This window comes from Brassica napus, chromosome C8 (genome assembly GCF_020379485.1).
Source record: "Brassica napus cultivar Da-Ae chromosome C8, Da-Ae, whole genome shotgun sequence".
NCBI classification, from domain to species: domain Eukaryota; kingdom Viridiplantae; phylum Streptophyta; class Magnoliopsida; order Brassicales; family Brassicaceae; genus Brassica; species Brassica napus.
In genome coordinates this window covers 1595010-1612992 of record NC_063451.1, presented here as the reverse complement: position 1 = coordinate 1612992, position 17983 = coordinate 1595010, and the positions used below count along the sequence as shown (strand labels likewise).

The 17983-nt window shown below is 35.9% G+C and overlaps 4 protein-coding genes across 4 annotated transcripts; 2 read left to right on the top strand and 2 right to left on the bottom strand.

Annotated features, from left to right (window-relative positions):
* Positions 1–1007: 1007 nt before the first annotated feature.
* On the top strand, positions 1008–3179 carry LOC106398346. Its single transcript, XM_048766600.1, has 3 exons — positions 1008–1608; positions 1784–2505; positions 2614–3179. Exons 1-3 carry the CDS (start codon positions 1552–1554, stop codon positions 2936–2938), a joined length of 1104 nt encoding a protein of 367 aa, XP_048622557.1. The 5' UTR covers positions 1008–1551; the 3' UTR covers positions 2939–3179.
* A 729-nt stretch (positions 3180–3908) lies between these two features.
* On the bottom strand, positions 3909–6567 carry LOC111214602. Its single transcript, XM_022717580.2, has 2 exons — positions 5408–6567; positions 3909–5076 (listed from the first exon to the last, which is right to left on the bottom strand). Exons 1-2 carry the CDS (start codon positions 5462–5464, stop codon positions 4069–4071), a joined length of 1065 nt encoding a protein of 354 aa, XP_022573301.1. The 5' UTR covers positions 5465–6567; the 3' UTR covers positions 3909–4068.
* Positions 6568–9324: 2757 nt separating this feature from the next.
* LOC111214080 (protein transport protein SEC23-like) lies at positions 9325–13516 on the top strand. The gene is made up of 12 exons (XM_022716120.2): positions 9325–10279; positions 10343–10516; positions 10749–10910; positions 11133–11275; positions 11372–11447; positions 11544–11716; positions 11796–11877; positions 12178–12255; positions 12356–12517; positions 12618–12881; positions 12948–13052; positions 13131–13516. The coding sequence occupies exons 1-12, from the start codon at positions 9542–9544 to the stop codon at positions 13275–13277; spliced, it is 2304 nt and encodes a 767-aa protein (XP_022571841.2). The 5' UTR covers positions 9325–9541; the 3' UTR covers positions 13278–13516.
* A 234-nt stretch (positions 13517–13750) lies between these two features.
* Positions 13751–17593, bottom strand: LOC111214081 (synaptotagmin-5). Its single transcript, XM_022716121.2, has 13 exons — positions 17368–17593; positions 17173–17277; positions 16980–17030; positions 16800–16920; positions 16330–16451; positions 15940–16041; positions 15684–15758; positions 15399–15478; positions 15023–15173; positions 14717–14947; positions 14355–14636; positions 14180–14293; positions 13751–14085 (listed from the first exon to the last, which is right to left on the bottom strand). Exons 1-13 carry the CDS (start codon positions 17470–17472, stop codon positions 13939–13941), a joined length of 1686 nt encoding a protein of 561 aa, XP_022571842.2. The 5' UTR covers positions 17473–17593; the 3' UTR covers positions 13751–13938.
* Positions 17594–17983: the final 390 nt, after the last annotated feature.

The window sequence follows — 17983 nt, the reverse complement described above, 5'->3', positions numbered from 1 at the left end:
CAAAACCTGCTTTCAACCTCAAACGTAACGGCTGTAACTTTGAGGTTGTAAAAGCAATTAGTAATCAACTATGTTAAGATCCGCGCCTTGCGCGGGATTAACATTATATATAAAAATTATTTTATGTATTAAATTTTTTTACATATTATGAAATAATTAATATATAATAAATAATTAAAGTTCAGTAACTATTAAATATATAATTAAATTGGTGCGAACATATAAATTAATTTTATTAATCCAAAATATATTTTTTTTTATATTTGATAGGATATGTAATTAAATTTAAATGATACTAACATAGATAATATATTTTAGTATATTTTTAATATCAATGTCTATTAAATGATGATTTCTACTCATATAGTTTTTTCGATCATTTATATCTTTTATAGAAAAAAATTTAAATTACTGATAACAAAATTTTCATTGTGAGATTAATAGTTTTAGTAATTTATAATTAAAAAAAAAAAATAAGTTGTCAATGACCGTTCAAAACTTTTATCAAAAAAATTGTTCAAAATAAATTTTGAAACTAAAATATTGTATTTTATATGGTTTATAGTTTAATTTAAAATGATATATATATTAATCTTAATAATTAATTAAATTAGACTTTTACTTATATAATTTTTGTAATCATTTGTATTTTGTCATAACAAAATTTTTAAACCATGGATCATAAAATTTGAATGTGAGACTCTTAACAGTTTTATTAATTTATAGCCGTTTGTAAAAATTCAAAATATAACATATACATAAAAATCTAAATTTTTATTATATGGTTATTGTGGTTGTTTGATTTATTTAATAGTTTAAAATTAAACAAATATGATAGAAGATACACTATTTTTTTAATCAAATATTTATTATTCAAAATCATTAATTGCCATATATACTTTAGCCACATTAGGCAATTCCGTAAATTTTATTTAAGTAAATAATAAAGTACATTAATGATGAATTTATTGTTAGTTTAATAAAAAGTTTATTATATAATTAGATGGACCAACATATTTATCTAATGATTCTAAGAATCATCCTAGTGATGACATGTGGCTACAAAAATAAGTTGTAATGTTTCTCAAATAATATATAGGGGATATACATTGTTGGTGTTTCAAAAAAGAAAAATCAATATACATTGTTGGCATACACGGTTCATATGTATTTAGTACGTTGTTGGAGTTTTTATTTATATATCATCATGAAACTAAAATGCTCACGTGTTAATTTATTGTATAGTATTTATTTTCTTCGTCAATTATAGATTTGACGAGTCCATGGGGAAAATGAATATTTGGTAATAAATAAAACATAGAAGTAAACAAAATAAAGAAAAATAAAAAGGGATAAAATGAAGAAGAAAAGGCAAAATTCCATTATGTTGTTGTGTAAGAAATAAGAGTATTTGGTAACCAATTAATTACCATTGACTCCTCTCTCTTTTAAAGTTGGTGGAGATTGGAGAAGATATGTAATATCAATTTTACTTTGTAAATTCATCAAAAAAATAATTTTTTTTTTTGTAATTTCGAAGTTTATTGAACAATGTCACAACTTCTATTCCGTCTCTCCAAACTCTCTCACCGGAACAAGGATGTTTTTGTATGTAAAAGCTTCTCTTCTCTTCCCTATTGTCTAAGTTCTAATCTAGTTAGGGTTTGTAGGGGAACCCAGTTGAGTTTGTCTCTAGTTATTTGCATCAAGGATTATAAGCTAGGCTTTAGAATTAGTCAAGATGAGTGTTTCGGTTCTGATCTCTTGAGTTTTGATTTGGCAGATACAGAAGAGCGTTCGTTTGTTTTCAACCAGCCCTTATTTGACAGTTTGCAACGTTTGGGATGATGCTTTGCGTTTTGTAGAAGGTAACAGCCACTACGGAGGTATCATCTTGTTCGATCCGGCCAAGGAAGAGGTACTCAGAGTCCTGGAAAAAATAGTTCCACAAGAGCTATATAACTCGAGCTTGATGGGAGCTTCACAAGGATGGGGTTTTTTCTCTCAACAACGGTCCAATCATAACTCTGTATGTATCAGCGACCTTTATAATCCTCTGCCTTCCAAATCAAACACCAAGATGATTCCTCTGCCTCCGCTTACTAGTGTGCTCTATGGTCAAACCAAAGTTGTCTGGAACGTGGCAATGTCCTCCTCTTCCCCTCATGAGGAAGATTGTGTGGTGGCTATCAAGTTCTTGGGTAGGCAACTGAGTATGTGCAAGCCTGGTCGTGACCACGCTTGGACTAACAGACTAATCCCTTTCGACTGCGCCGAAAACTCTAATCTCATGTATTCAAAGAAAGATCAAAGGTTTTATTTGCCTGCCCCTGGAAGCAACTACTTGTGCTCTTGGGATCTCCATAACAACGACCCTAAGTTCAATGAGTTGGTGTTTCATAACCTTCCCCAGTTGCCACATTCTGCATGGGAGGCGTTAGATTCTTGTTTCAGGGAGGACCATTGGGTGGAGTCACCTTCCGGTCAAAGTTTCCTAGTCAGATGGTAAGGAATATATAAATATATATATATATATATATATATATATATATAATGTAACATGTAGACAGATTTTGGTTAGTGCTATAACTCGGACTGTGCGTGTGCATGCAGGTATTCAGCTGTCCCTTCTCTACGAAGCAAAGACCCGATAGTGATGGTGTTTAGAGAGGAGGATCAAGTCACAGCGAAAGGAACAAGAAACATGTGTTACACCGAGGACATTGGAGATCTTTGCATCTTCCTTTCAAAGAGTGATCCTTTCTGCGTTGTGGCAAGCTCCTGCTCTGGTCTCAAACCCAACTCTATTTACTTGATGGGCCGTCGCTTTGCTGTTTGTGATCTCACCACCGGAACTGTTAGTCATTTTGATGATCCTAACGATGTTCAAAAAAGGATTCCTTTCTTCCCTTTCTGGCTTCCTCCCTTTTCCAACTAGTTGGGGTGTGTTTGCCACTTCGGTTTTGATTGCTATGATCTAAAGTTTAAGACGATCTTCATGTTCATTTTTGACTCTGTTAATTAGTTTATGGTTTGTTACACTTACTCTAAAATATTGGCCAACATATCACATTATGATTAGATTAATAGATTCATTGTAAAATAAATGTACTTATACGCACACAGGTATGCCGTGAGGGAATGTCCAACCCTATTCCATTTTTGACTCTAAACTTAATTTTGGAGTAAAATCTTCTCTAACCTTCAACTCCAAAATGGAGTAATGGCTAGGGTTACTCCATTTATGGAGTAATCTTACTCATTACTCCATTTTTGAGTTGAACTTTTTCTATTTATGAAATGGTCCTTTTAATCTTTAATGTTTTTATTTCATACTTAAAATAATATAATACTCAACAAAAGATTATTTAATAGTTTACATAAAATATGCATAAACTCATAAAAGTCAAAACTAAGAATAAATACAATATAATATAAATAAGTAATTTAATAATTAATTCGGTAAATTGTTTTCGAAACTACTAAAATCGGTGAAGTATTATTCAAACTAAATATATGAGTTTTTTAATCTTGTGGGTCAAAATTTTGATTGATAACATTTGTACTTGTTGAACTTGATATATGCACAAACAATGGGACCCAATACATAATTCAAATTACAAAACAAAATTTTATTTTTTTCTTTATGTTCTTTTAATGCATGTAAATATTTTTGAATTAGAAAAATTACATATGATAAAAACTGCACGAATTAAAATTGGAAGATAACTCTAGTTGTATTTTTAATGATAAATATTTAATTTAAATAAAATTTATTTTATGGAAATTTTGTAAACATAAAATAGTTGGGTTAATTGTTAAATTTTTATAAGTTGAAGATACTAATAACAACTATTAACTAAATAAAAAATAAATATATTTTTTTGGAGTAAAAATAGAGTAATACATTGTAGTAAAACTCAATTCCATTTTAGAGTTACACCATTTTGGAGTAATACATTGGAGATGCTCTAAGAAATTTATACCATATTGACACTTTTTTTAACATAAAAAAAAACTATTAGTAAAAAGATTTTAAGAAGTTGATTTTACGAGTTTTATACGTGACTACGTAGAAAACGGAGGAAGCCAGTAAGGAATGGTGATAACACCACCGGGAGCTTTGTAATGATGTGTGTCTCCGGTAGTGAGATCGTAAGAGCCAAAGCCACGTCCCATAAAATAGATGGTGCTAGGTTTCAGACCGGGGCATGAGCTAGCCGGGATGCAGAAAGCCTCGTTACTTGCAATGAAAATGCACATATCTCCAATGTCCTCTGTGTAACACATGATTTTTCCCTCGGTAGTCTCCTCCTCACTAAACAACATGAACCTCTTTGTTTCGTAATCAATTCCTTTTAACACCGATGAGTAGAAGCCATGCGCATACCATTTGACTAGGTAACGTTCATCACTAGAGGATGACTCAACAAGGTATTCCCTCCTGGAGCACGAACTCAAGACCTCCCACTCGGACTGGACCATCTCTGGAGGGCCGCGATAGACCAACTCATGGAGCTCAGCGGGGTCTGCTGTGGAGTTGAGATGATAGGAGAACAAGTGTTTGCCTCCAGGAGCAGGTAAGTATAATCTATGGTCTCTTTTTGAATACATGAGATTTGAGTTTTCACAGCAATGGAAAGGGGTTAAGATGTTAATCCACTCAAGGTCACGACCGGGCCTGCATAGACTCAACTGGTCACCTGAAAACTTGATAGCCACTAGACAGTCTTTCTCGAGAGGGGAGGAAGACGACATTGCTACGTTACATACTTGTTCGATTTGTTCACAGGGAAGATCAGTAAGACAAGGCAGAGGAATCACGGAGGGGTTTGATTTGGATGCAAAAGAATTGTAAATGTCGCTGACACGTACCGTACGATCACGCCGGTCAGAGAAAAAAACCCATCCATGAGAAGCTCCAATCATTCCTTCGTCCTTGAGCTCTTTAGGTATTGTTTTGCCGTGGAGAGTCACTATCTGTTCTTTGGCCGGGTCAAACAAGAGGACATCTCCAGTGTTGCAACCGAGTGTCAAGTACGGGCCGGTGGAGAAAAAGCGAACGCACTTTTGGATCTGTCAAGTAAACTCGGACCATCAGAAGTCAGAACTGAATAGTAATTACAAACACTGGTTTTGTCTTTAAAAAAAAAATTACAAACACTGGTCTTGTCTAAACAAACTCAAACTCAATTGTGTTCTACTACAAAAGCCTATCTGAACAAACCTAGCTATCTAAACAGTGCTAGCACCGGTGCTTAATTAAGCAGAATAAGCACATGTACTTAGTTTTTGTGTGGGTTCCACCCGCTATTATATTATTTTTTTGCTAAGCACCCCCTCTAAGCACCCCCATTAATCATGCTCTAATACAGAAGTAATAATAGAGAGAGAAGCTTTTACATACGAAAACATTGTTGTTCCGAGAAGAGAGCTTGGAGAGACGGATGATACGCCGTGACATTATTCGCAAATGTTTTGTGATGAATAACAAAGAAAAAGTCTCCTAAATAATTTTCTCCAGTCTCCACCATTAAAGAGAGAGCAGAGCCACTCAAGGTTATTTATCAAGTTCTTTTTTTTCCACTTTCCTTTTCGAGGAAACAAAATAATGGAAACTTGCCAAGTCAAGGTACTTGTGTACTTGCAGGAAGAAAGCTTTTCCAATTTACTTTTTCTGTTTTTCTATAATTTATTCACTTTCTGTTTTTATTTTATTTATACAGTATTTATTTCACCATGGACCACTCGTTAGAGCATGATTATTGGGGAGGGGGTTTTTAGGGTGGAGTTCTTAGCATAATATAAGAACCCGTCTCTTAACTTTTAACTAAAAAAGTTAAGAACCGGTTTTTAAATAAGAGTTTTAAGAGCCGGTTCTTAACTTTTTTAGTTAAAAGTTAAGAGACGGATTCTTATATTCCGGTAAGAACCACACTCTAAAAACCTCCCAATAACCATACTCTTAAGTCTATAATAACTTTCTTGAAAGAAAATCTGTTACATGCAATAATTTATGTAACTTTCAAACTACATGTCTTACGAAATCAGTATTTCTATGACAATTCCTTTACTGCACACTGTCCATTATATCAAAACGAAATTTGCCATTAACAAAAATGCTAATTATATGTCCTTTTAACCCTAGTCAAGGTAAAATTTAGGTATATTTTATTAAAAAAATTAGTTATCTTTTTGTTAATATGAATGGAGCAAGAACCTCTGATGACTGATCATATATGTAGTTACGCATGGGAAGACCCAGGTTTGTGGAGAAAAATATCGAATTGTGTCTTATAGTGATCAATTTAGAGATGGCTTCACATCTCCCTCCTTCGGTTTGCCGTCTATCCTCGGCCAAACCACCAGTACACATGTTACATTATTCACATGTGTCTTGCTTAACCTTGAGGTTTAGTGTAAGCAATGCAGTAACCAATATACATTGTTGGCATACACAGTTCATATGATATGATGTATTTAGTATATATGTTGCTATGTTATGTCATTTATTTATATACTAGAATAAGACATGCGCCTTGCGCAGGGTGAGTTTATTTGTATATATTATCGATAGTTTCTTTTATATATTTGATCATTTTATTTATATATATAAAATATTTTTTGTTGTTATTATATAATTTCTTTCCGATGGATCGGATCAATTTTTATTAAAAATAATGGAACAAAACTATAATTAATACATCATGGGTTGATCGGATTGGACATTAAATAAATTATGACATAAAAACTTTGTTTTTTTCATCAAACACATTCTTGAAAAAAGTGAACAGTATTGTTTTCACAGTTGAATTATTTTAACTTTTATATTCCATATGGTTTTGAAAGCTTTCAAATCTACCATCGAATTGATACATGTCATTTTAATGTTTTTAGTCGTATACTTAAGGAAAACTTACGTTTTTGTAATTTAAAGTCGTTTTAAAAAATTCAAAATATAACATATAAGAAAAAATCTAACATATAAGAAAAATATAACATATAAGGTGTCCTCATTTTTGTATTTTAAAGTCGTTTTAAAAAATATAACATATAAGGTTTCCTCATTTTTGTAATTTAAAGTCATTTTAAAAAAATCAAAATATAACATATAAGAAAAAATCTATTTTTTTATTATATGGTTAATGTGATTGTTTATTTTTTTAATACTATAAAATTAAACAAAATGAAAAAGGATGCAAAAATTGTTATCAAATATTTATTATTCATAATCATTAATTGTCTTATATATGTAAATCATATTAGGTAATTTCGTAGCTTTTATTTATGGAAAGAATACACACTTCTTATATTTTAGGTTAATATAATGTTCTCTAGTGGACATTAAACAAATTATGACATAAAAACCTTATTTTTTTCCTCGAACACATTTTTGAAAAAGTGAACATTATTGTTTTCACAGTTGAATTATTTTGACTTTTATCTTTCATATGGTTTTGAAAGCTTTCAAATCAACCATCGAACTGATACATGTCATTTTAATGTTTTTAGTCGTATACTTAAGGAAAACTTACATTTTTGTAATTTAAAGTCGTTTTAAAAAAATCAAAATATAACATATAAGAACAAATCTAACATATAAGAAAATATAACATATAAGGTGTCCTCATTTTTGTATTTTAAAGTCGTTTTAAAAAAAATATAACATATAAGGTTTCCTCATTTTTGTAATTTAAAGTCATTTTAAAAAATTCAAAATATAATATATAAGAAAAAATCTAATTTTTTATTATATGGTTAATGTGATTGTTTTTTTTTTAATAATATAAATTTAAACAAAAATGAAGAAGGATGCAAAAATTGTTATCAAATCTTTATTATTCATAATCATTAATTGTCATATATATGTAAATCATATTAGGTAATTATGTAGCTTTTATTTAAGGAAAGAATATACACTTCTTATATTTTAGGTTAATATAATGTTCTCTAGTGGACATTAAACAAATTATGACATAAAAACCTTATTTTTTCCATCGAAGACATTTTTGAAAAAAGTGAACAATATTGTTTGGGTTTTCTGCAAAAAAACCCTCAATGTGGTTTTTTTTTGCAAATTAATCCGCGAACTCAAAAACCCACAGGTCAACCCTCCAAGTGCCAGTCAAACCGCAATATAACCTTCGGCCATATTTATGTGTATTTGACTGTGTATAATTTTAACATTTTTTCAATACTAAGTCGTTTTGGCGCTAATTTTTTAATGAAAAAAATTTGTTGAACTCCACCTTCATTGTGCATTTACGCAAGCTCCCATGTCTGAGAAAAACAAGGTCATTTCGTTTTAGAAATCTATATAATTGCGTTTGTTAAGTAAACAAATATATTTGTTGGCCGAGGTGGTTATATAGCATGCACATGGTATTTAAGGTTCAAATTTCAAACCACGAGTTCAACAAATTTTTTTCATTAAAAAATTAGCGCCAAAACGACCTAGTATTGAAAAAATGTTAAAATTATACACAGTCAAATACACATAAATACGGCCGAGGGTTATATTGCGGTTTGACTGGCACTTGGAGGGTTGACCCGTGGGTTTTTGAGTTCGCGGATTAATTTGCAAAAAAAAACCACATTGAGGGTTTTTTTGCAGAAAACTCATATTGTTTCCACAGTTAAATTATTTTGGGGGTGATTGGTTGGGCTTTATCTACCTACTTTAGCTTTATTTTTTTCTAAATCATTAAATTTACCAATCATGTTTTAGCTTTACTTTTCAAAGTTAAATCATACATCAAATTTCTATTAATTTTTATCAATCATGCTTTAGCTTTATTTTTAAAGCTACAGCAAAAAAAAATAAAGCAAACATTTTTCTTTTGTATTTTAGTTAAGAAACCTACATCTTTCATTTATAAGCTGTAGAAACTGTAGAATAAAAAAATATCTATAATATCAAATAAATAAGATAATCATAATAACTGTAGAGTGTCACCTAGGATTTGAAGTTTTTTTTAATTAATACAAAATTAAGGTTCTAAACTTTCAAATGCTTCTCAATTAATATATAGGGGATGTAATGAAACTAAAATGCTCACAACGTGTCTCACACAAATGCATGAATATATTTTGAGCTTATGAATTAAATGATAGTGTAATATGGAGATGTTATTTATTTATATTTCAAGAAACTAAAATGCTAGCAACTGTCTTACCAAACTGAACTAACCAATTATCGAACTGAACAAACCGATTACCAAACCGATTATTAAACCGATTAAAACCGAACTAACCGATTACCAAACCGAACTAAAAACTGGAAATCTTTTTTCAGAAATTCTGAATCGAACTAACCGAAAACCAAACTTTTCTATTTTCGATTCGGTTTGGTTGGGTCAAAAATCCCAGCCCTAGTCTTACACATGCACGTAGTTTGAGTTTATAAACTAAAATGATAATACGACACCGTTTTAATTCAACAAAAAACGTTTATATATTTATCATTAATATCTCCTCTCTTAACGTTTCTTCTAAGTGTTGTTGAATCCTTCTTACTCCTCCGACGATCAATCAATCAATCATGGCAGAGATGGAGAGCCTCGATCCTGAAGGAATCGACTCCGTCCGGATGACGTGGAACGTCTGGCCTCGCAACAAAGTCGAAGCCAGCAAGTGCGTCGTCCCCGTCGCCGCCTGCATCTCCCCGATCCGCTACCACCGCGACATCCAATCCGTCCCCTACGCTCCCCTCCGCTGCCGCACCTGCTCCGCCGCTCTCAACCCCTTCGCGCGCGTCGATTTCTCCGCCAAGATCTGGATCTGCCCCATCTGCTTCCAGCGCAACCACTTCCCTCCTCACTACCACGTCATCTCCGAGACAAACCTCCCCTGCGAGCTCTACCCTCAGTACACAACCGTGGAGTACTCCATGCCCGGCCCATCCCAGCCCACTGGGCCTGGGAATTTGGATCAGAGCGGTGCCGTTGTGTTTGTTTTTGTTTTGGACACGTGTGTGATCGAGGAGGAGTTTGAGTACGCGAAGTGTGCGGTTAGGCGAGCCGTTGGGCTGCTTCCGGAGAACGCGCTCGTTGGGTTTGTTACGTTTGGCACGCAGGCGCACGTGCATGAGTTGGGGTATTCTGATTTGACTAAGGTTTATGTGTTTAGGGGAGATAAGGAGATTTCTAAAGATCAGGTTTTGGAGCAGTTGGGGCTTGGTGCTTCCGGGAGGAGGACTGGGTTTCCCGTGGGGAGAGATGGGTCCGGTGTTAGTAGGTTCTTGTTGCCGGCTTCTGAGTTTGAATTCACCATTGATTCGGTGAGTTTTGATGGAGATTGTTATTAGTGTGATTTTGTATAATTGTTTTTGGTTGTTGTGTAGCTGTTGGATGAGCTGCAGACGGATCAGTGGCCTGTGCAGCCTGGACGTCGACAGTCGAGGTGCACGGGGGTGGCTTTGAGTGTGGCTACGGGTCTGCTTGGAGCTTGTTTACCTGGAACTGGGGCTAGGATTGTTGCTTTGGTTGGAGGACCTTGCTCTGAGGGACCAGGCACGGTAAACTCCATTTGTTTAACGCCCTTCTTTCTAGAGTTGCTTTGTAGAATTTGGCTTATTAACTATCGAATTGTTCAATTTCGGGTATTGAAGTGGTAATGGTGAACAATTGGCTATGATAGTTAGGAGAAGATGTTAGATAGATATTTGCTAGTATTTGTTGTTAGGAGAAGATGTTAGATAGATATTGAAGTTCTTCTTTTTGAGTTAGTCTTATGTTTGGCTTCTGCAGATTGTGTCAAAGGATCTGTCAGAACCTTTGCGTTCACATAAAGACCTTGATAAAGATGCGGCTCCATTTTATAAGAAAGCAGAGAAGTTTTATGATGGTCTCGCCAACCAATTGGTTAACCAAGGACATGTACTTGACCTTTTTGCATCCGCACTTGATCAGGTATTTCTTTTCCCTGAATGTTTTTATCTGGTTAAGGTAAATATCTTCAGAAGGAAATTTGGTGTAAAACATTTCCTCTAAAGTTGCAAGTCACAATGAACTTTGTAGCTTGAAGAAGATTATTTTGATTAATTTTTTTTGGTTGCTATATTACACTTAACTTTGTTCACAGACATGGGATTCTTTGAAATCTGCTTAATATGTATCATACTTATTTTTTAGGTTGGTGTTGCTGAAATGAAAGCTGCGGTTGAAAGAACTGGAGGACTTGTTGTTTTATCAGAAAGCTTTGGTCATTCTGTATTCAAGGACTCCTTCAAGCGAGTATTTGAAGCTGGCGAACAGTCTCTCGGACTTTGTTTCAAGTGAGCTACTCTACTTGCTATTTCATTTGTCCATGCATGCTAATTGAAATTCTTTAGCTAGCGGCATTCTTACTCATTTTCAAACTACCATTTCAGCGGTACATTTGAGATCAACTGTTCCAAGGACATAAAAATCCAAGGGATTATTGGACCTTGCGCGTCATTGCAAAAGGTTGAAACTACTCATACTCTGAAGTTTATCTTTTTTTCGTCTTCAAATTATGGTAGATTACCTAACCGTTATGCTTTTTGGGGGGTAAATTTGCAGAAAGGTCCTAGCGTTGCTGATACAGTTGTTGGGGAGGGGAATACTACAGCGTGGAAGATGTGTGGTCTCGACAAAAGTACTTGTCTGACAGTCTTCTTTGATCTTTCTTCAAGTGATCAATCAACTAATCCTGGAGCTGTAAATAACCAGTTATATATACAGTTTATGACAAGGTATCCTCTTCTTCAATTCCGGATTTAAGCATGTTCACCAATCTAATTGATATTTGATCTTAAATATATATGATTGCAGCTACCAAAATCCAGAAGGTAAATCATTACTTCGAGTTACTACTGTTACCAGACAATGGGTAGATACTGCTCTTAGCACAGAGGTTAGCACTATTCCACATTATTTTCTGGAATTACTTGGATACTGCTACCTTATTATGAGTTTCTAAAATCACTAGTCGATGTGTTTCCTTGCTCCAAGAATGGTCGAATTATATCCTGGTCTAGTGCCTTTGCATTTTTGTTTACCTTCTCATCCCTTTGTTATGGTGAAGCATCTTTTTCTTCCACATTCTGTTTTTTTTTTGCTTCAGTTCTTGCACTCTCTTGTGATCTTATCAGCCTACAATTTTTCGTCTATGTAATGGGGACATTGATGCTAATGAGGTGTGTAATATCCTCAGGAATTGGTGCAAGGTTTTGATCAAGAAACTGCTGCTGTGGTGGTGGCCAGATTAGCTTCCTTTAAAATGGAAACAGAGGTGAATATTTAATTCAGAGCACTTTCAGACTCTTGGATTTTCATTATTGAATTGGGACATTTATCAAACGTATTAATTGCTATCGGTTATGTTTTCTCAGGAGGGGTTTGATGCTACTCGATGGCTAGACAGGAACCTTATTCGTCTTTGTTCCAAATTTGGTGATTACCGGAAGGATGATCCAGCATCATTTACTCTGAATCAAAACTTTTCACTATTCCCACAGTTTACATTTAATCTCCGACGTTCACAGTTTGTCCAGGTAAGTATGAAGTAGGAGAAGCTGTAAATTTATATCTGTAATAAGTGGTCCGTGCCATTCTGTAATTTTCTCTTGTTTCTTCATATGGTGATGTTGGCAGGTGTTCAACAACAGTCCAGACGAAACTGCGTACAACCGCATGCTGTTAAACCGAGAAAATATTTCAAACGCAGCTGTTATGATTCAGCCATCTCTAACAACTTACTCGTTTAGCACGCTGCCTCAGCCCGCATTGTTGGATGTTGCTTCCATCGCTGCAGACCGTATCCTGTTGTTGGACTCTTACATTAGCGTCGTCATTTTCCATGGGATGACCATAGCGCAGTGGCGCAACTTGGGCTATCAAAATCAGCCTGAACATCAGGTAATGGTGAATTTTCTTGAAGATGCATTGGTAAATCAAGCTTACATGTTTCATTTTTGATCTAAGGCATTTGCACAACTCTTGGAAGCCCCTCAAGAAGATGCGCAGATGATCATCCGTGAACGTTTCCCTGTACCGAGATTAGTTGTATGTGATCAACATGGATCTCAGGTTAGTTTTTAAAAACTCTTTCATCTCTGAATGTGTAGTTGACTTTGAATAATACGTTTGGTAATAATTTGGTGGCAGGCAAGGTTTTTGTTAGCGAAGCTAAATCCATCAGCAACATACAACAACCCGAGCGAGATGAATGCAGGTTCTGATGTAATCTTCACGGATGATGTTAGTCTCCAAGTCTTCTTCCAACATCTTCAGAAATTGGCTGTTCAATCTTGAAACACACAGAGGTTGACAGAATCAGATCAAGTCTGAGACCAAATCCCACAAAGACAAATAAAGATGCTTCCATCGCTCACCCGAGTGTCTCTAGTGTCTTAAGTTTTCTCATAACACACACATGAACAGAACTATGCTTTGTTTTCATTGCAACGAGGTTTTTGTTTTCTCATATAGTTAACAAATTTTGTAGCTCCATTTCTTCATAGTTTTATTTATTTTATTATATTTTCTCCTCATCCTACTATGCATGACCACACAGTAACACATTGCACCTATGGTGATCAGCATGATCGTCCCTCCAATAACCGTTGCACAAATCGACAGCCAAATATCCTCCTTACCAACAACGACAAACGAGAGAGAAAGACATGCAAATGGATATGAACAAACAAGCCAGACACATGAGCTTGTTGATTACAAACACAAGCTTCTTCTTTGCCTTACGTTCAATCGCCACAACAACCGCCAAAGATATGAACAGCGCCAAGTTGTCAAATATAAAGAAGACTAAGATTCTTATGACTCGTGAAGACAAAAGCAAAAACCGCATCTAACTCTATTTCTGGTGCCTTTTACAACTTAATACACATGATCAAGAGCTATAATTAACAAAAGCAAAGCTTCATTACGTATCCTTTCTCTTATGTAAGACGAAGACTTAGGAATCACGGTAAATTGATTGAGCCATCCACTTGAGATGCAACTGAATCTTGCCTGCTTTGGATTCGTCTAATGGAAACCAGTCCTTGTATTCCTCTTCCATTATAACCCTTGTCAGCGTCAAGATGCATCTCCCAATGTAGTCCTGCACCATAAAGTAAACCCACAACTTATATTGCGATGCAGAAGAATAAAGAACGTTAGATAGCAGAGTGTTGCGGTTCGGTTTTTTACCATACCTTTCCAAAGGTGTCATGGTCCCAAACTTCAAGGACAAGCATATCGTGTAACCCATCTTCAACCACAAAATCAAAAGTCTGGTTCCAAACCGGGTTTAAGCTGTCATTGACAACCTGGTGACACAACAAAAATTAATAACTTGGATAACACTCCTTGAATGAGAGATGATCTTACCCGAGTTTTGCTCTTAGCACCTGACTTCTTCATGGAGAGAACGACATACGGATCAGCTTTCCCCATCATATCTTGTATCGGTATCTCTTCTGCAGATATCACCGTCACAGAGAGCACTCCTCTCACGATGACATCTTTTCTTTTACGCGACGTTGCATTCTCTTCGTCTGTCGTATCATTCTTGAGCACCCTTTCTAAGGACGTCATCGACGAAGAGGCAAAGGGATTCACGATGCCGTTGCTTCCCGCACCGAAGGGGACATATAGTAGCTCAAGGTGAACCTTAAGTTACAGAACAATAAACGTGTAGTCAGGTTATGACAAATCTCTAATCTGAGGAAATTTATAGCTTATTATCTAACCTCTCCACGGTTCTTGTTATCTCTCTGGATCTCTAAATCCTTGACTAACTTTAACCAGACGTCTTTCACTTTACCAGGTTCAAGTTCACAAAGGCGGATTTGAGCACAACCGATGAGCTCAGATGCTTGTACACCCTCGTCGTCGTATATTCGAACCACCAAGTGTTGTGTTGACGCGTCTTCGACAACGAATTCAAAGTGCTCGTTCCAGATGGGATTCAGATCATTGTTCTGGTGGGAATAAATATTAATTATATCATTCTTGATAAGGTTTAGCACAAATAAATAATCAGATGGACTACTTACGATTGTCTTGCTTCTTTGAGTCTTTTCACGCAAAGGGCGTATAAACATTTTAGCAAAGGGGTCAGATTTTCCCACTAGATCTTTGTTGGTCAGGTTCTTCGCTTGCACGAGCTTCACCTCCAACATTCCAACAGGCTTTAGCTCCAGATCACTGGGTAAAGAAACACAAAAATAGCGGAAATAAAAATCCAAAACTAAAATAAAAAAGACAAGTATATTCATTTTGCATTGACATTTTGATAGTGCTATAACAAAACAGTAAATAGTGGGAATAAAAAGAAAGTTTAACATATACTCCAATGAAGTAAGCGCTTAAACCCTCCATAAAAAACATTAAGTCAATGGTTCAACTTCATGTTTTTAATCTAAGGTGTACCTATAATCACCAGGCAAAATGGGGATGACCTTCCGAACAGGCCATGTGATTGAATCTTCCACGGCATCCCGTATTGTTTCCTGTGGAGCGCTGGGTGAGAAAATGAGATGGAAAAGGAAAAGAAAACTAGAAACGTAGACTATAATTTTACAAAAAGGAAGTAGCATCCAAACAAGGTTTCATGGGTTCTTAGAGTAACTGTCCTGATACTAGCAACAATGAATGCTAATATACTATTATGATAAAAGGTGGAGAACATCAGGAAAAAAAAACAGTAGGCCAAACCTCAATAGCATCAGAAAGTCCAGGAATTGCAGAAATGTCGCCTCCAACAACCTTAAGGGTGAAGTCCAATTTTTTCTGCAACACAGAATTGGATATCTTACGCTAAACAACTGAGACTTTTGTGTACACACCGTTTCTTATATCAAACCAATCAAGCACACACATGTGCATGCAGAAGGATGTAACAACACTAAACAAAACTAAAGAAAAAACAATTATGAAAATAACAGCTTCAAAAGTTTTAGAGGGCACCAACCTTTTCTCTAAGAGAAACACTGACAGCTCCAAAGCAAGGAAACTCATCAACCAGTGGCCTAAAAATCAGCCTGAAAACGCCAGTGAATCCAATGTTTTTCACCTAGAAAACAGACAATAAGAAATCAGTTCTTGTCAGCTTATCATGGATCAAACTAGAAAAGCTACAAATAAAGCATCAGTATTGACTCCACATGTTCTGCAAGACAGAAAACTAACAAGCATTATAAAGTCTATTTCCTTCCGCATAAACTTATCTTTGCCTTAGTTCTTTATTTGCATATCAATTAGATATCCGGGAGAATGTGGTGTCAAATCAGATCTCAAGCATCAATCTCGAAGTACATAAAAATAAGCAATTGAAGGCAGGCATGAGGGGCATGTCATTTACCTGAACTGGAAGAGATACACCAACTAAGGTCTTGATGCCAAGTACTATATTTGGATTTCCATCCCAATTCATATCAAGTTCCATGGTCATCCCATTTTCATCACCTTCGACAATGGAAACACCTATAGAAACACCAAGGATCAAAAGCAGACTCATAAATTTCAAAGCAGCAGCATATTATTAGTTTGAGATTATGGCTCCTCTTTTTGAAAAAAGTCAAAAACACTGTCCACAGAAATGTAAAGAAGGCCACTGAATATTAGTTATCCAGTTGAATTTTAAACCACTTCTCATTCTTTTATTCACTTGCATATAAATCTTCTCATTGACATGAATTCAGTTACTCAACTAAATCGAAAAGCTTACAAGCAAAAAGATTTCAACGCCAATTCAACATGATTCAGGAGCACAAGCTCTGGTTACCTCACAACACAAAGGTGCATATAAAAACAGGAATGGACAAAGCAAACCTGTAAACTGAGGCGCCACGGTACCGAGAGTGAGCTTAGAAAATGTCAAGGAGGCGACAACGGCAGGTCTATACTGCTCTAGAACAGGCTCCACTGATGCCCTTATAAGCTCAGAGGCTGCCTAAACTCCGATGAATTAAAAAAACAAAAACATGATTAAACAAAGGGAAGCTAACATACCTCATCAACATAAGGCCATATCTTTGTCAAGTGATGGTTCAGCCAAGTCAACTGAAAGTAAACAAAACGCCAAATCAACTGGTATCATCAGTATACAGAGTTATAACCAAATCCTACAACTTCTTTTGTCCACCAATTCGCATAAAGGAAGAATCTTTCTAAGCAAAGGAAGAATCTTTGATAGCAAACTTAACTTCTGACGCTCGGAGAAGACGACCCAGGAAGGATAAAACTCAGCAGGCAGAAGCTTCCTGGAGTCCTCCACCGTCATCCTCGCGAAAGCAGCCACCGTGTTCGCCTGAGAAAAAAGAGAGACAAATCCAGCTGAAAACCGAATGGTTTTTTAAAAAGAGTGTGTGTGTGTGTGTGTGTGTGTGTGGAGGCTCACAAGTTCAGAGCGGAGCTTGGATCGGTAATTCTCCGCCTTGACGAAGCCGATGATGATAGTGATTCCCACGGCGAGTCCGATTACAAGGCCGACTACGAATCCCATTTTGCTTCGCCGCGAAATTGAAGTGTGTCCGTACTGTTTCGCGAGCTCAAGAGAATAATTATTTTTCTTAAGTCTTTTCTAAGATGACAATACTAAAATGGAGATATGCTATCTGGGAAAGAGAGAGAGAAAGTAGAGAGAAAGTAAATCTAAGTTTGGGTCCGGCGAGCGGCCGGCGCGTGAGCGTGCGTGCCGTCGCCGGAGCCCCTAGAGTAACCTCAAAGATGTTGGTCGTGCGCTTCTCTTTCGTCACCTCAATCCTCCGCCTTGTCTGAGCCCTGGTTCAGGTCTCCTCTGCGGCGGATCTGATTTTGGAGTCAAGACGCGGTTGGGTGAAGGTTCGATGGGGAAAAGCTAATGGTTTTTTAGTCAGTGGATGTTTCGTTTCCGGGAGATGAAGGCTCCTTCAGCTCCGTCGCCGCCGGTTCTTGTCTCCGGGAGGGGAGGCTTTTGCAGCTCCCCCGTCCTCGGCTCTGTTCTCCAGGGGGTGAAGGTTTCCTCAACCTTGCGT

What these genes read in the sequence shown, in the direction of transcription:
- LOC111214081 (XM_022716121.2), bottom strand. Translation starts at nt 17,472, where the DNA reads ATGGGATTCGTAGTCGGCCTTGTAATCGGACTCGCCGTGGGAATCACT. An exon ending in TATGGCCTTATGTTGATGAG is followed by an intron (nt 16,921 to 16,979) that starts GTATGTTAGCTT and finishes ATCGGAGTTTAG; the next exon opens with GCAGCCTCTGAGCTTATAAG. An exon ending in CGTGGCGCCTCAGTTTACAG is followed by an intron (nt 16,452 to 16,799) that starts GTTTGCTTTGTC and finishes GTGTTTCTATAG; the next exon opens with GTGTTTCCATTGTCGAAGGT.
- LOC106398346 (XM_048766600.1), top strand. Translation starts at nt 1,552, where the DNA reads ATGTCACAACTTCTATTCCGTCTCTCCAAACTCTCTCACCGGAACAAG. An exon ending in ACCGGAACAAGGATGTTTTT is followed by an intron (nt 1,609 to 1,783) that starts GTATGTAAAAGC and finishes TTGATTTGGCAG; the next exon opens with ATACAGAAGAGCGTTCGTTT. An exon ending in CAAAGTTTCCTAGTCAGATG is followed by an intron (nt 2,506 to 2,613) that starts GTAAGGAATATA and finishes GTGTGCATGCAG; the next exon opens with GTATTCAGCTGTCCCTTCTC.
- LOC111214602 (XM_022717580.2), bottom strand. Translation starts at nt 5,464, where the DNA reads ATGTCACGGCGTATCATCCGTCTCTCCAAGCTCTCTTCTCGGAACAAC. An exon ending in CTCGGAACAACAATGTTTTC is followed by an intron (nt 5,077 to 5,407) that starts GTATGTAAAAGC and finishes TTTACTTGACAG; the next exon opens with ATCCAAAAGTGCGTTCGCTT.
- LOC111214080 (XM_022716120.2), top strand. Translation starts at nt 9,542, where the DNA reads ATGGCAGAGATGGAGAGCCTCGATCCTGAAGGAATCGACTCCGTCCGG. An exon ending in TCTCTCGGACTTTGTTTCAA is followed by an intron (nt 11,276 to 11,371) that starts GTGAGCTACTCT and finishes CTACCATTTCAG; the next exon opens with CGGTACATTTGAGATCAACT. An exon ending in CCTTTAAAATGGAAACAGAG is followed by an intron (nt 12,256 to 12,355) that starts GTGAATATTTAA and finishes ATGTTTTCTCAG; the next exon opens with GAGGGGTTTGATGCTACTCG.